The sequence below is a fragment of the Apodemus sylvaticus genome, chromosome 2 (genome assembly GCF_947179515.1).
Source record: "Apodemus sylvaticus chromosome 2, mApoSyl1.1, whole genome shotgun sequence".
Classification (NCBI taxonomy): Eukaryota; Metazoa; Chordata; class Mammalia; order Rodentia; family Muridae; genus Apodemus; species Apodemus sylvaticus.
The window spans coordinates 121,903,080-121,919,894 of record NC_067473.1 but is presented as its reverse complement, the minus strand read 5'-3'; the positions used below and the strand labels follow the sequence as shown (position 1 = coordinate 121,919,894).

The following is a 16,815-nucleotide window of genomic DNA, read 5'->3' as shown; positions in this document are numbered from 1 at the left end:
TATCCTAACCCTGCCTCAGATAACCTGGCTTGTGGGACTTTGATGGCCTCTTGGAGGCTTCTTGTCTAGAGACAGGATAATTGTTTACCTGCCTTTTATGGGGCCTGGATTCAGAGGTGGCTCTAAGTGTCCCACTGTTGGCCTTCATCAGCACCCCTATAGGCAAGTGGCATCTCTTCTCCATCCAGTGGGCGTTGCTTCAAGTGCCCTGAGACCCTCCTCCCACAACTCTGAACCTCGCAGCCACAGCACAGAGGGCATTCTTGTCATGTCTAAGTTTTCAGACATGTATCTTCGTTCACCTGAGTATTTTAGAGGCTGACTAGCAGCTGTATAGGATGATAGAAACTGTGTTCTAGGTGGGAACTCTAAAAAGTAAAATCATTCTTCTTCACACCCTGAAGTCAGCCCACCCACTAAGTGTCCCTGAAATGGGGACCCACTCAGGCAGGTATCACGGCACCTGAATGCTATCCTCCAGGTCTCTCCTGTTTCATACCTGAGGATCTCCATGAGCCCAGTCCTGCACACTCAGCACAAGGAGGCTCTGACAGCTCTGCCTCTGGGGATGACTGTGACCTTCACTGTCCACTTCCATGACAGCTCTGGAGACATCTTCCATGCTCATAATTCAGTCCTCAATTTTGCCACTAACAGGTAGGACATGGGCATGCCTAGTTTCCCAGGAAAGTGGTCTTGTTGTATCTGGGTTTCATGTATAGGCCCAGATGGGTGATGAAAGAAAGGCAGATGCTATGGTAGGATGGCTGAAGGGATGGCATCCCACCCCACATGGGCCAGGCCTGGAAGCAGCAAGTCCAGTCAAGAGACAGGGAATGAGGGGAAAGAAGGTCCAGGCCTTTGTCTGTTTGGGGCAGGAAGTTGTTACTTGATGATGTTCCTTAAGGGGCAGGAAGCAGAACATGCCTACTGAGAGCTGAGACTGGAGGGTTTGCAGAAGGCTCTCATGTGACCAGGAAAGAACGTGCAGGGGAATGTCGCATCCCCAGGCACTCTGCTCCTGTCATCAATGGATGGAAAACAAGGAATATGCCCCACACTGCATGGGCATGTGACAGAGAAGCCACACACTGAGCCTCTGTGCACAAGCCAGCTGTTACATCTTTCTGGTTCCTCCCCTAGCCCTGTTACAGAGGCCCAGAGAGGTCAAGCCATTTGCCATGAGCTACCAGCTAGGAAGTGGGGTTTGAATACATTTACCCAGCTCCAAGCATGATTTTCTTAGGCTGACTTAATCCTTGCTGCAGCCTCGGTCCTAGTGTGAAGAGGGAGAGGAGGACCGGAGGGCCCAGGCTTCAGTGTGGCCTGCCAGATGTCTGAGTCTGCTAGAAAGCAGTGGCTCTCTGCGCATCTCTGCGCTGTCTGGCATCAGCGTCCTCTGGGTAGTTAGGGATGCATTTCTACAGGTCTCAGCACTCCATGATTTTAAAGGTCAGTGGCTGCTGCCCTGGGGCACTGCAGAGGTATGAGAGAGACACTTTGAGTGAGGTTGGGGCTTCTTGAACTATCCAGGGCTTGGTTACTGTTCCAACTTGGCTCAGAACCCTGAAGGACAGGGATAAGGACATTGCATGGCAGGAGCCTGAGCAGGACAGGGATAAGGACATTGCATTGCAAGCCTGGTTCTGATTTTTGTGGATCCTGTGATTATGACAAGTTAGCTCATCTCCCCAAGGCAATTGTGCCTCTCACGCAAAGAATATACCTGACCCATCCATGAGAGAGTTGTCACTGAGGGACTCTGTACAACTGCGGGGCATTACTCATAGTACCATCTGTCTACCTTGGGAGAGGTAGAACCCAGGTCTGGTCATCATTAGCCACACTTTAGAAGTCACTCAGGCCTGGTGTGGCCAGGAGTACATGCTCATAGCAACCATTTTAGAGTCAGCATGGAGGAGGTCCGGGTGGAATCAGATAACATGGTCCTCACTCTGACCTGTTCTAAGTTCACCTCCGGCATCCCTCATATTGAGGGTTGTGTTAGGAGAGCCTCCCCACTGCCAGCTTTGTTTGATCCCCATAACAGATGCACCATATCCATTCTTGTTCCTGCTTCATGGGACCAGACAGACAGCACAGCAGTGCTTGGGCCAGCCACATGGTGAAAGGCAGCCTGCCCCTTCTTAGTCCTCTGTGGGTCATTTTCCTCCTTGGGCCCCTGCCTGATGATGCTGGCCGATCCCTGCTGAGTGTTATGGGTTGTGTTCCAAGGATGACAAGGAAGGAAGTGTCGAGTCTGTGTCCCCTGTAGTAGAGCCACATCTGGGACCACAGTCAGCCCCAGTGTTGCTCAGTAGGGGATAGGGCTGCATACTTTTTTTGTCTCCCCTCTGCCTTCTCTTCTGAGCTTCAGCCCTCTTTTCCCCCATTCCTAGAGATGACTTTGTGCAGATTGGCAAGGGTGCCACCAACAACACCTGCATCATCCGCACAGTCAGTATGGGCTTGACCCTGCTTCATGTGTGGGATGTAGAGCATCTTGGCCTCTCCGACTTCGTGCCACTCCCCGTCCTGCAGGCCATCACCCCAGAGCTGTCTGGAGGCGTGGTGGTGGGCGACATCCTCTGTCTGGCTAGTGTTCTCATTAGCCTGGGAGGTAAGAGGGGTGTGGCTGGTTCATGCTAGGGTATGGCACTGCAGAAGGGGCTTGGTACCACATCGTAGGAGTTGTACCAGTGGCTCAGAGGATACTGCCCAAGGGCCACATTCACGCTGCCACTTGACAGAGCCTGTTCATTTGTGGTCAGGTCGCAGTGGAGATGGTATTGGCCATGTAGCCATCTGCATTCAGTCTTTAGTAGTTTGTGGCAAAAATCTGTCCACCCCTGCATTGGAATAGCACTGCTCAGTAGAATTTTCTGCTCTTGTGGCAGTGTCCCATATGTATACTTCATCACGCAATGCCTCTGCAAGCACATGCTTACCATGTGGTTGATGCAGCTTAGGAACAAACCTTCCATTAGATAGATTGTGTGGCTAGTGGTACATACATACATACATACATACATACATAGATACATAGCTCTGGGACACCTGAACAGGAAATGAGTTCCCACAGCCCTGTAAGTCATACACAGATACTTGTTTTTCTCTTGATTGTTCTTCTTTCTTTAATCTCATTAATTTAATTCCAAAGGAAATTAAATAGTTGCCAGGTGTGGTGCTCATACCTGTAATACCAACACTGAGGAGGCTGAGATATTATTAATTACTACTACTACCACCACTACTACTAAAGGTTTATTTATTTTTATTTAATGTGTATGAGTGTCTTACCTGTTGCTGGGAATTGAACTTGGGTTCTCTGCAAGAGTAGTAAGCACTCTTAACCTCTGAACAATCTCTCCAGCCTATGAGTTCTTATTTTATTATCAGCACATCACCAGTGAGGTCTGCCTCTGTTTTTAAAGAGGAAGTGAGGAAGTGATAATGCTGGGCAGGGAGATGGGCCCAGAGATAGAGCCCCAGCCCATCCAGGACAAAGAATTGGGAAAGGGTCATGTGAAGACAGATGGGAAGGTTCAGAGGGAGCTAGTGCCTCCTGAGAACAGGTGCAGAGGAAGAGTTGCAGGTGGCCAGAGCTGGGAAGGTGGAAGGACCACTTTATAGGCCTGTGTGGATTCCTCCCTGAAGCTGAAGAATCCCTCACAGGCAGAGGGGAATGGGGAGCTAGGCTTGGGCTAAGTATCCAAACAAAATGGATGATATCTGAGCTTATTCTCCCAGGTGTCTCAGGGACCTGGAGCTCCTCAGCCAGCAATGTCCTCTACATTGACCCTAAGACAGGTGTGGCTATAGCCCGAGATGCAGGGTCTGTGACTATTTACTACGAGATCGCTGGACATCTGAAGACCTTCAAGGAGGTAGGTCTTTGATTGAGAATAGCCAGAGGCAGTTATGGCCAACCGACCCTGTTAGAGGCAGCAAGACCAGTGTGTGTCTGTAACTAGGCTTGGAGGCCCATGTTTGCACTTGGGAGGCTGAGGCAGAAGATTATTTTGAGTTTGAGACCATCCTGGCTTACATAGCAAGACTGACTCGAAAATCAAGCAAGCAAACAAACATGTACAGTCCACCATTGTATCCCCAGCACATCGGAGTATGTATGCCCCTTGGTACTGGAACCTGATCATGACCAGATCTCTTTACACAAATGCATAAGACCTTAGCACCTCCTGTCTATTTTTATTTTGTTTGGTTTCATGGTCTTTCGTTTGTGTGTCTGTTTGACGACAGGGTCTTACTGTGTAGCCCCGGCTGGCCTTGAACTGAATCTCCTGTGCATCCCTGGTGTTTGTCACCTCCTGTATGCTTGAAATCATCTCTGACTTAGAATAGCTAACTGATACTATGTCATGTGAATGGCTGTTAGCCTGTGCTGTTTAGAAAACGCATGTGTCTGCTCAGAACAAATGCATTTTTCCTCTGACTATTTTTGATCTGTTGTTGGTTGAATCCAAAGCTGCCAAAGCAGCAGGTACAAAGCCTGGCTGTACCTCTGATTCCTTTTCTTTAAGAAACAAATAGCCAGGCCTCCTGCCAGAGCTGTCTGCAGCTGTCAAGATCTAGGAGAGTCAGCCACCCACTAAGTGTGAGGTGGGAATTAGTTCCCTGTCCACCCCAAGCATCACCCTCATATCTAGACCAGCATCTGGGGAGAGATCTGGTAAATTGATCTACCCATCCACCGACAGCCATGCTTGTCTGGCAGCCAGCGTGACCATGCAGCCATTGGGGTGAGCATTTCCCTGAGGGAGTTTAGGCATGGGATGGGCAACCCAGTGATTTGGTATCACCTAGCAAAGTAAAACTTCCCCCAGCAAGTCACCTTTGAGTCTTTATGAAAGCGAACAAAACCCTTTCTCTCCAGCCGAGAACAAGTCAATGACCTTAGTCTGGCTGATTTCCAAACCTGTCTTCATTTTTAGAGCCAGCGTGTGCTTTATCGAATCCAACAGTTTAACCTAATAGTTTGCATATTTAGTGCTGTGGTTCAGGCAAGCCGCTGCAGATAGAGGCACTCTAATTAATAGAGCTCTACTTCACAGGAGAGGCCCCTAAGAATGGTCATGAGAAGGGCCAGCAGTCACCAAGGTATATGGGGTTTGAGAGAGAGCCCCATGTGAGCCAGCTCATAGGGTATGTGTGGGAGGGACTTACAGTCTGCCTGGCTTAATAGGCAGATCCTAAGGTACTGGGGAAGCCAGGAAGTTGGGTACAGTGGTTTAAGGGTGACTTTAGCTGGGCATATCCCTGCAGTGTCACTTCCTGAGAGGTTGAGATTGTAGCAACTTAAGGATTTTAGGGCAACCTAGATACTCAAATCATACTGGGTTCAAATCCAAGATGAACCACTGGGTAAGTTCCCTCTGCACCCAAGGGATACACCACACTGATGCAGTCCAGTGAGCTAACAGGGAGGGAGCAGGCTGGCTGGCACTCAGTATCTGTCCTGGCTGGTTTGTGTGTCAACTTGATGCATCAGAGATCCTGCTGTAAGTCATTTTCTCAATTAGTGATGAATGGGAGGGTCCAGCCCACTGTGGGTGGTGCCACCCCTGGGCTGGTGGTCCTGCATTCTATAAAAAAGCAGGCTGAGTAAGCCATGTTAAGCAAGCCAGTGAGCAGCACCCCTTCTTAGCTTCTGCATCAGCTCCTGCCCTCCAGGTTCCAGCCCTGCTTGAGTTCCTGTCCTGACTTCCTCCAGTGATGGATTGTGATCTGGAAGTATAAGCCAAATAAATCCTTTCCTCCCCAGCTGGCTTTTTAGTCGTGGTGTTTCATCTCAGTAATAGGAACCCTGACTAAGACAGAGTCTCACAAGCGCTTGCTCCACTCTCTGTTTGCTGCTGCAGTTCCCTTGGAGAGTAGGATAGTAGCTTGCTTATGTCACACTACAGGGACTTAGGTTTTAAATCAGAATGATGCAGAATGGCCTGCTGGTAGACTGGATGGGTGGTATGGACGAGGGCTTGGAGTAACTCTCCTGGGTTTGTCACCACTGACCTGGTATGTGATGGTTCTTTACTCTGAGCCAGGAGTAAGGGTGTGTGCTGGAGGAAGACAGCGAGTGGTGGGAAGGGCACAGTTGGGTGGTGAGTTTGCAGTCCCTGTGCCCCTTCCTGAAGCTGCATAGGGCTGTCTAGCATAGGGATGGTGCTACACCTGGGTGTGGGATGATCATACCAGGAGTAAGCTAGACAGAGAAGGAGAAATTGTGAGAAGACCCATCATGGCCAGAAAGAAAAGAAAAAAGGAAGGCAGGGCCAGCGATGGCAGTGGTGGGCACTTCTTTTGGTCCCCTGGACAGCAGCTACTCCTGGAAGGAGGCAGGACAGTGATGGCTGGAAGTACTGGTAAGGCCAGAGAGAAGACCAAGGCCTGTATACAGTGGGGCTGTGAGCTGCAGGCTAAGGGAGCCTTTCCTGGTACCATGTGGTGCCATGACTTTCTTATGCTGCAGAAAGGGACCCACAAGAAGAGCATCCAAAGCACTTGCCCCCACCAGAAAGGGTGGTCAGCATGCTAGCCATAGAGAGGCACGGGCCTGTGGTTCTTGCAGAGAAAGATGGAGGGACATCCCAATGGAGGAAGGTCTGCACAGGAGATAGAGTGTGCTCAAGGGGTACCAGGTGGGTTATGTCTGTACACATTTGGGTCTGATTGATCTATTCTGAATAAGGATCTTCTGTCCTTGTGACAAGACTAGATCCTTGAGCAGAGGAGAGATGATGGCTGGAGCATGTGGCCTGTCCTGGACCACTAAGTAGGTTCAGCCTGCTGTTAGCCCTAGCCTTGCTGTTAATCCAGTTCTGCCAGGTGCCCTGGCTCCACCTCCTGCCTTGGCTTTGATATCAATTCTAGCTTTGCTCTCATAGGGTGGGAGAGTTGGGGTGTCCAATTAGGACTCTGACAGATAACCCTGCCACACTCCGACCAGGATTTAAGCTGTGAGCTCATTAGGTTTTATTGCCTGGGGTGTAGGTGATACAAGCTGCAGGTAAGGTCATGAAAAATGCTCAGCACAAGGCAGCATGCAATCATCGCTCAGAACAGTTGACTTGTTTCCCTAGATAGTGGTCGGCACCCCTCAGAAGATTGTGGCCCGTCACCTCCACTCTGCCCAGACCAGTATCCAGGAAGCCACAGCCTCCAAAGTGACTGTCAGCGTGGGAGACAGGAGCTCTAACCTACTTGGTACAGAATGAGTAGGCTCTGGGTATTTGGGCTTAACCTTGCTAAATTTGGGGAGTGGGGAGTAACATCTGTGTCCTTTAGTGGTTTTATCTGTTTGGGTTTTGTTGTTGTTTTGTGGTATTGCAGATTGAACCCAGGGCCATAACACACCACAAGCACACACTATACCACTGAGCCACACCCCCAGCTCTCGTTTTCTTACTCAGACTCACCTCTAACTCCAGAGAGAGCCCTTAGCCCCTGCTCATCCACTCCTTGCAGCTTTTAAGAAATCCCAGGCCTCCGTAAGGCGAAGCATGAAAGGCGCCTTCGCCCTCATAGGAGCACAGCTCCAAGACACTGCCTGAGCTGAGTCAGAGCTGTGATTGCAGCCCTAGGGCATGAGCAGAGCAAGCCACAGTCCACCGCAGCTGATGGTAGAAACTAATGACATCGCAGGCTGGTGGCTGGTTTTGATTTTTATAATTACCTCTCCCTAGTCATGCATAGAACATTCCATCTCACTCTTTGCCTGTGACAGCCCTGGACAGCAAGTGCCAGAAATAAATATGTCGATACAGATTTTTTTTTAACCACTTAACAGATGAATTAAGTTCCACTATTCTCATTGTGATTAATGGGGTACATTTACTACATCATGGAAATGCTGTTTTCCTCCTTTAGTGCAAGTGGGAAAATATGCTAGAACTGTGCAGTGTATTTATAGAGAGCCTCTGTCCTCCCAGTGTTCAGAAGCAAATGGCCAATGGCCATTCTCCTTGCTGATGACAACCAGGCCACACTTCAGCAGATTTCCTACTACCATGCCCTCTGTACAGGCTCAGCGCTCATGCTGGAGCTCCCATCCGAAGTGATCCTGGCATTCAGAGTAGCTTATCCTCTGGGTCAGGGTCCTTAGGTTTAATAAAAGACATAGGACCTTCGGCAAGCCTCATGGACTGCTGAGCTCCCTGAATGGGAACAGTATGGGATGCTGGTTCTGTCCGTCGTGCCTGCCTAGCTCCGTAGGGCCTGCTCCCTCATTTTAGTTGGTTATGGCTGTGGTAGCCTTGTGCTCAGCCCAAGCCCTTCTCATCTGATCACTGCCCCAACCCTGTGCCCTTAGGTGAGTGCTCCCCTGCCCAGAGAGAGGCCATTGAAGCCTTGCACCCAGAATCCCTCATCAGCTGCCAACTACAGTTCAAACAAGATGTCTTTGACTTCCCTGCTCGTGATGTCTTCACTGTGGAACCAGGATTTGATGCTGCTCTGGGTAAATTGCAAAGAATTTAAAATGCAATGAGTGCCTGCTGGATATCCAGGGTTGGTCGTGAGTGTGTACCTCATGATGGCCATATGTCCAGACAGGCAGAGAGACTGTTGGGAGTCCAGCCTGGGGCTGTTAACAGGCTGTAATCTCTGTTGCTAGTGTATGCCTGCCAAGAGGGATTCGCCTTTGACACCACCTATGCTCTGCAGAGCTCAGCACCAAACCCAGACTGAAGTCTGCTTCTATAATCCCACCACTCAGCTTTGAATAGAAGCTTACCCTATTAAACCTCCCTCTCTAGACTGAGGATGCCTGTCCTCCACTGCCTGCGTAGAGCAAGTGAGGGGTAACTGGCACCATATGACATAGTCATGGGCTCTAGTCAAGCATGCTGAGACATAGCCATTCCAAAGCTCAGGATACCAGCGTGGCTGGGCCATGACCAGTCCTTAGGCTGGCGAGCCTGCCTGGCCCCACTATATGGCATGGAATGCTGCTGGTTGAGAAAGTGCAGGTGTATGGCTGATGTCTGACTGGTATCAGGGCCTCACCAGCATCTAGCACAGAGGAGGTCCTTGTTGAACAAGGAAGTTAACCCGAGGTGCTCCGAGTTGTGTGTCACTGATGGGGTCTAGCCCATGTGTCCAGATTCCAGGTTGCTCAGCTGCCTGAGATCCTGCTCATTATACCTGGCTCATCTGCCCTGGGCCAGGCACTAAGGACAGGACAGGATGAGACAGTCATTGTCCACACAGCCTTCTGCTACTCCTGGAACAGGGGCATCTTGGAGCCAGCTCTATCTTACCCATAGCCTAGGGTTGGATCATGTGTCTATGTGCCATTATCTGCCTCACTCTGGACCAGGCTGGCTGGGGATTGAGCTACAGAGCTGGCCCAAACATGATGCCTGTCCCAAGAGTACTGTTCAAGATGGAAACCTCATGATCAGAGGATTCTGTGAAAGTGAGAGGACCATTGGTTACAGAGAAGGTGTCCAGGCTGGCTCAGGGGCTCTGAAGGGGTATTTCTAGGAGGCCTCCTGGAGCAAGTGACTTGTCAGCTCACTCTCAAGTGTGTCTAGAAGTTCCCCTGTCATAGAATGGGGCCAAGGTGGAGATCTGTGCATACACAGGAGAAGAACAAACCTTCTCTCCACAGGCCAGTACCTCTGCTCAGTTACTATGCACAGGCTGACAGATAAGCAACTGAAACACTTGAACATGAAGAAGACATCACTGGCGGTCACTGCCTCCATCCCCAGCAGCCATACCTCTGTAGAGAAGGTGGGAGCCGAGGTCCCCTTCAGTCCAGGTCTCTATGCCAACCAGGCAGAAATCCTTTTGAGCAACCACTATACCAGCTCCGAGGTCAAGATCTTTGGTGCTGTGGAGATTTTGGAAAACTTGGAGGTGAGCTGCTGTGGGGGCCTTGGGTCAGGCAGGAGCTGGCTCAGATTAGGATTTATAGTTATGAGGCTAGGGCTAGGATTTGAGGTTAGGGGACTAGGGTTGGCTTCAGGCTTAAAGTTAGAAATAGTTTGAATTGCCTGGTTTACAGACTAGGCTTAGTGTTAAAGGTTGAGCTTAACCATCTAAGATGTGCTAGAGGTTAGGGTCAGTGGCTGGAATTAGTAGGTAAGGTTAGTGGCTAGAGTCAGTGGTTAGGGTTAGGGTTAGAGTGTGCTTTGTCCAGTTGGTGCAGGGTTAGAGCATTCCGATTCACGGTGCCCTGTTCCATGTTTGGACTCGCTTTCCTGCTACTGCTGCTTCCTCCTCCTCCTCTTCCTCCTTCTCCTCCTCCTCTTCCTCCTCTTTGTCTTCTTCCTCTTTTCTCCTGGCTGATATATGACTGGTCTCTGAGGCTTCAGTCCAGAAAGCCTGCAGGGAGAGCTCTGATATGTGGAAGGAGGAACCCTGTTGCCTGCTTCTCTTATCTTGCTGTGGCAGCCCACTGGGCTAGGGATGCTGCTTTGTGGGGATTTGGTTTCAGGTGCTTTTGCTACTTTGTATTGGCTAACATTTTATGCTCCACTTGAATTCAGTAATATCCCCCCTGTAGGACACTGCAGTGTGCACTCCCTGCAGAGCGTGCCTCCTCAACCCTGCCTTCTTCCCAGGTGAAATCTGGATCCCCGGAAGTGCTAGCCTTCGTGAAAGAGAAGTCCTTTGGGCTGCCCAGCTTTATCACGTACACAGTTGGTGTCTTGGATCCCACAGCTGGCAGCCAGGGCCCTCTGTCCACTGCTCTGACCTTCTCCAGCCCTGCCACTAACCAGGCCATCACCATTCCAGTCACTGTGGCCTTTGTGTTGGATCGCCGTGGGCCTGGTCCCTGTGAGTCCTAGATGAGACGTCCGCTGACCCAGACCTGGGCAGGGAGCGCTGGGCAGGGGGGTTGGGTGTCCGTAGGCACCTACAATGTGAAGGTTAGACGAGTCAGAAACAAAATATCTCTCAAAGTGACAGTCTCTTTCTGTCACCAGTGCCACAATATTTCCCTTGACACCATATCCTCAGCAAGGCCCTATGCTCAACATCCTGCCATGGCTCTATCTCTCAAGTGTAAAGCCTGCATCCCCACAGTGGCCCCTGAGACCCACATGGTCTCTCCGGACCATTCATGCCTCGCCTCCCCCTGTGCTTCCTGAGCTAGCACTAACCTCTTGCCTGTTTCTAGAACACGAGGCCCCAGTCTGAGACATTGGCATCACTGTTTCCTCTGCATACAATGTCATTTCCCTCAGAGAACCTATTGACCTATGTCTTCAATTTCCTCAGACTGCCGTCAGGCATCACCTCTTGATTAAAACAGCATTGGACTCTCCCTCCCAGATATGTGTTGGCCTATGTAGACGTAACATTATTCATGACTGTACTCCTGCCCGACTGCCCCAGGAAGTCCAGCATGAGGACAGCTCAGGGCCCTCCTGATGTCGGGAGCTACTCACTTCCTGCCCAGCTGTGTGCAGGCTTGCCCTGCTTCAGCTACCTGTGGGCATGCAGAGGACATAGGGTGTGGAATGAAGGGGCCAGTAGCCAGGGGAGGGCCCTGCAGTCTGGTGTCTCTCTACCAGGGAGTACTTGGGGACAAGCAGAGAGTGTAAACTGTGACAGATAGGCAGCAGGGATCTAGGACTCAGGCCACTCCACAGAGGTGGATAGCTTTGGGGCAGAAGTGCTGCCCACCTCCGCCCTGGGCTCTTAGGAGGGAGTCAGAGCAGGACCTCCTGTCCGGTGAGCCTCTGGCCCACCCACCCCTCAGACTCTAAAGCCCACAGGGCATCTTTCAGAACTACCTCTCTTTGGAGCAACCTAGCTGCCTCCTTGGCAGAAAGGACACCAAAACCTGATGTGCCAAGCTGGTACCTGAGGATGCTTTCTGGAAAGAAGGACAGAGCTGGCCAGGGGAGACAGAAGGAGACGCTGCCCTTGTCTAGACACCTCATATCTAAGACAGGCGTGTCCCTACATCCCAGGCAGTAGGACATGGTGGACCATGCAGATGCCTAGTAGCACAGGTACTCAGGGGACCTAGCTGTGGCTCTGACATTTTGACATCTGTCTTTGCCCTGTTGCAGATGGAGCCAGCCTCCTGTCACACTTCCTGGACTCCTATCAAGTCATGTTCTTTACCTTCTTTGCCCTGCTGGCTGGGACAGCAGTCACCATTATAGGTGAGGCCAACCACATCCCCCTCTTGACACCCTGCACCTATTCTCCCTGCCCACTCTCACCAGCCTCTACTCTTGCAGCCTACCACACAGTCTGTGCACCCCGGGAACTCGCTTCACCCCTGGCTCCGACACCCCGTGCCAGCCCTCAGCACAGCCCCCACTGTGAGTACCTCAGCCACGGGCACAGCCTAGAGCCTAGAGCACCTCCACAAGAGTCATCTCCTGGGAAAGGGTGGGATCCGGGCCCTGAACCCTAGTTTTTACATCCTGTGTCAGCAAAGGAGACAGAGCTGAGCCCCAGGGACAAATGTGCCAGGGGACAAGGTCCCGACTCCTCATAGGCGTTCTCAGCAGGCTGTGGGATGGGAGGAGATGGTAGAGACAGTGCTGTCTAAGCAGGTGAATTCCAGAACAGACAGATAGTACTACCACTGAGAGGTCAAGTTGGGATGGGAGGATGGAGATTCTAGACTGTCCTAATGAGAAATACTCTCATAGGGAAAGAGAGGAAGGCCCACTCCTTTCAGTAATCTATTTGTCTCTGATGGCCTAAGGTCTTGGTCACTCTCTACAGTTCCTGGACTCTAAGAGTCTTCTGGAACTGCAGTGCCGTACCCATGCAGTGGTAGCCCTTTGTCTCCTGACTCCCATTTGGTAGTCTGATGCCGATGCCTATGTAAGAGGCCCTTGAGCTAGTGTCTGCTCATCTCTGTGGTAGAGAGTTTTGGTCAGAGGACAGTTTTATGGCCAGAAGCATTGTCCCTAGGAGACAACTCTTCCCCCCCCCCACACACACACATGCACATGCATGCACGTCCTGGTGTCAGAGCCTCTTCCTGCTGCTTCTGTTCTTTAAGGCAGGACTCCTGAGTATCCTAGCATGCAGGGTGGTAGCTGTCCTCCTGGCTTCAACTTATGCATAGCCGTTCTGCTACAGTCCTTTCAGGCCCTTCCTCCCAGTGTTTGTGGAAGCTACCATAGGGTCTTAGTAACATCTCCCAAAGTTCCTATCACTTGTCTCCAGGTCCTTGTTACAGCATTGTGCTCAAGAGTGGTTCTGCCATCCTCTTGGCTCATGGATCATGTGATCCATCCCAGACTACTCTGACTGAGCTCAGGAAGGTCAGAGGTCATGCTCCAGGCTAAGTGGATATGGATATACACAGAGAGAGAGAGAGAGAGAAAGAGAGAGAGAGAGAGAGAGAGAGAGAGAGAGAGAGAGAGAGAGAGAGAGAGAGAGAGAGAGAGAGAGAAGTGAGTCAGTTAGTCTTGTGTGCTGGGTACAGAGTCACAGGTTGAGCAGTGCAATTTCCCATGCCTCCCCTGTCCCTGTCAGTCTCTGCTGTCCCCAGTATAAGCCCCTAGCATGCTATGGCACACACTGAGGAGTATGGTAGGGATATTGGCTTATTCCTTCATGCTCATGTCCCTTTCCTCCGTAGATCTTACCTCATTTCCGGCTGCTTTCAACACCCTGCCTTCTGGTCGCAAAGCTAGCCCTCCCTCGGGGCTCTGGAGCCCAGCCTATGCCTCTCACTAGGCAGTGTGCAGGGCAGGGCTGGTATTGCTACACAGCTGAACTGACACCTGGACAGAAGAGTCACTGTCATTTTCACACTGGGGTGAACCCACGCCTGGGCCCTGGGCCATCCTCATGCCCTGGCTGTGCTGAACTCTGCCTGATTCACACAAGCACGGGATTTTAATTTGTTTGCTTTTAAATATTTCCCAGCCTTGAGGGCCAGGGCTTCCTGGTTCCCTCCTTTTCATGTGGTGTGCAGGATTTGGGGGTGCTGCTTAGTCTTGTGTTTGTTCTGCTCGAGGAAGCTTACTCCCTGTTCATGGCTTTGAGTAGCTGGAAGCTGTTTCTACATCATCTACGGATGATGTCACTGTAGCGATCTCAGGGAAAGGATTTTCTCATTACTCCTGGGTTTTTTATGGTGCTTGGAATAGAACCCAGGGGTTCAGATCTGCTTGGCAATTGCTTGTCCATTGGCACATGCGCACACAGCCCTTTTCTGTGGGTTTTTTTTTTTTTCATGAAAACTCATTCTTCTCCTTGTCCTACTGCTGCTAGGAAATGTGGGGGACAAGCAGGTGTGGGTGTCCCTAGGGGACACCATGCTCAGAGTCCTGTGCTGTCTGAGCCTTCTTACTGTGATCGTTACTGAGCCTCAGCAGAGTGGTCCTCCCTTCAGAGCCCTGGGAGGACTTCTGTCACTGGTGTTGGAGTGCCTCTCGCTCTCCCCGAGGCAGCTTGGGACTAGCCAGAGCACCATCAGCCCTGCCCTGTAGCCCCTGGCAGGAATCTTATGATCTCTTATGAGATGCTGCTGTGACTTGTGGAGCAGAGAGACCCAGTATGATCTGCTCTTCTGCCTTGGAAGACACTGAATGCAGTACCTCAGCGGATCTGAGCCGCCCTATTCGCCCTCCTCTCCTCCTCCTCTGCCACCAGTACTCTCCTAGTTGGCCCAGCAACAGAAGAGGATGCCTTGGGAACATGGCGCGTGTTCACGTCAGAACTCAGGGACATGGCCACTCTGCTTCAGGTCCAGGTGCTGTGGCACCGTTAGAAGAGCCAGAGACTCGCCTCCAAGTGGGTGTGTATGGGCACCACATCACCACGAGTTGTTAGCCTTGAAGGTCACCTGTGACCCCTTGTAACCTTTGAGGCTGAGCCACAAGATGGACTTCTCTGGAGCTGGGGATAGAGTATTTGTGCCTAGCCTGCCTCCCAATCTCCCCCTGGAGCTGTTTAATAAAGTTCTGTGTAGTTTCTTAAGGATGTGGTAGTTCCTGAGGGTGCTGACTCTGCCTGGTATCTATGACTGATGACCTCGTTCCAATGCTGCCCTTTCCTTCTCTCTGGCCATGGGGTCTTTCTACCCTGGACACAGGGGCAGTAGCAGGGCCTGGTCTGCAGGAGTACAGCACAGTCCCCCTTCCCTCTGCTTCCCGCCAATCCTCTCAGGCCTGTCATTCTTCTTTCTCCTTCCTTCATTGTCTTTCCCCTTAAAAGGGCCTTTCCCTATCCTGCCCCACACCCAGCTATACTCCCAAGATCTTGAACGCCTCAAAGGGTCAGCTCCCTGCCCCCTCCCCCACCACACATCCTTGGTGTCACCTACCTTCTGGGAGCTCTCCCAGGCCCCACCCAAGCCAGCTCAACCCCTGTCACATTCCTCGTGGGGGCTGCCCTTTTACACCATACACAGCAAACAGGATTCCGCCAGGCCCTGCTCCTTTGTGTCCTTGTCTCCCTGTGCTTTTCTCTCCCTCTTTTCCTGCCTCATGCCACATTGGAAGTGGGAGGAGAGGGGAGGAGGTGATCCTCACCTCAGGGACCTGTTTCCACAGCACTGCCCATGCTGAGAACACCACGTGGCCCCTACTTCACTTCCCAAATCGGACCTCCATGTGAGTGAGTGGTGGCAGGTGGCATTCTCATAGCTCCTCAGGATACTACTTGAGAAGGCCTAGACAGCATTATCAAATGCTAAGTATGTTTGATTCTGTATTTACTGTACCTGTACCTGCCTGGAGTTGGTGTTGCCCTTAGGTAAGACCCTCTGAAACACAAGAGAGCTAGCAGGGACCCAGGGAACAAGGACATCACATCCATACATGGCAGGGTCCAGAACAGGAAGAAGCTCCTGTCTAGGAGACTGAAGACACGCTTCTCAGGGCTCAACAGACAGATTCACCATCTCCATCACTAAGGTCTGAGCCACTTCTGTCCTGTGGCTAGTGAGTGCAATGGGGTGATCATATCTTGAGGGCCTCTAGATGCCACGAAGCTGATCACTGGCTCCTCTCAGATGAAACAGAAGAATTGCAGTATCCACCAGCCCCCTTTTTCAGGGGTACTGGGCTTCCTCTGTCCACCTGGAGCCCTGGGGTTCTGATAAGAACTGGCCGTTAATCTCCCTTTCTCCAGGGGCCCCCAACCTTTCAAAGCACATTGGGGGAACACAGCCAGATCTTTGTAACAGTAAACCTGACTGGGCATGCTGAAGGCCCGCTGGGAGGTAGCCGCACAGCTGACTGGATTCCCAAGCCAGCAGAGCAGCTCTCACTGCCTGAAGGTGCTAGGAGATGCTTTTAGCACCAAGAATACAGAATTGCAAAGAGGTATTTTTCTCTAGAATTCTTGTTTGAACAAAAATTAACCCTCAAAGTCTTGCTCTTTGAAAGTGTGCTCACCTGTTTGGCACATTTGGGCTTAGTCGGCTTCCTATTGCTGTGATAAAACACCATGAAGACCAACTTGAGGAGGAAAAGGTTTATTTTACAGGTTATAGTCCATCATGGAGGGATGCCAGGGCAGGAACTCAAGGCCATGGAGAAAGATGCTTACTGGCTTGTTTTCCAGAGCTTTCTCAGCCTAATTTTTTTTTAAACATTCCAGGACCACACACCCAGGTGGCAAACCCTACAATGGGCTGGGTCTTCCCACATCAACCAAGAAAATAGCCCCACCAGACTTGCCCACAGGCAATCTGATGAAGGCATTTTTCTCAAGGTTTCCCTCTTCCCAGATGACTAACTTGTATCATATTGACAAACAAAAAAAGAAAATACAAAAAAAAAAACCCTGGGCAGCACACCATCTGGCTGGAAACCCTTCATCTTGCGTCTGGCTCAAGGACAGCAGTATCTAAGTTGA

General features: G+C 51.1%; 1 protein-coding gene across 2 annotated transcripts in view; it reads left to right on the top strand.

Annotated features, from left to right (window-relative positions):
- The window catches only part of Nup210 (nucleoporin 210), a 102,193-nt gene extending 87,262 nt beyond the window's left edge, over positions 1-14,931 (top strand). The window contains exons 31-40 of one of the 2 annotated variants that reach the window (XM_052174324.1): positions 482-657; positions 2,400-2,620; positions 3,751-3,887; positions 7,098-7,221; positions 8,327-8,473; positions 9,629-9,879; positions 10,587-10,803; positions 12,048-12,143; positions 12,222-12,305; positions 13,586-14,931. In XM_052174324.1, coding sequence (XP_052030284.1) covers positions 482-657; positions 2,400-2,620; positions 3,751-3,887; positions 7,098-7,221; positions 8,327-8,473; positions 9,629-9,879; positions 10,587-10,803; positions 12,048-12,143; positions 12,222-12,305; positions 13,586-13,683 — 1,551 coding nt within the window. In that variant the 3' untranslated portion in view covers positions 13,684-14,931. Of the gene's footprint in view, positions 1-481; positions 658-2,399; positions 2,621-3,750; positions 3,888-6,487; positions 6,657-7,097; positions 7,222-8,326; positions 8,474-9,628; positions 9,880-10,586; positions 10,804-12,047; positions 12,144-12,221; positions 12,306-13,585 lie in introns of those variants that run through there. The other variant, XR_007976653.1, reaches the window with a different exon arrangement.
- The last annotated feature ends 1,884 nt before the right edge of the window (positions 14,932-16,815 follow it).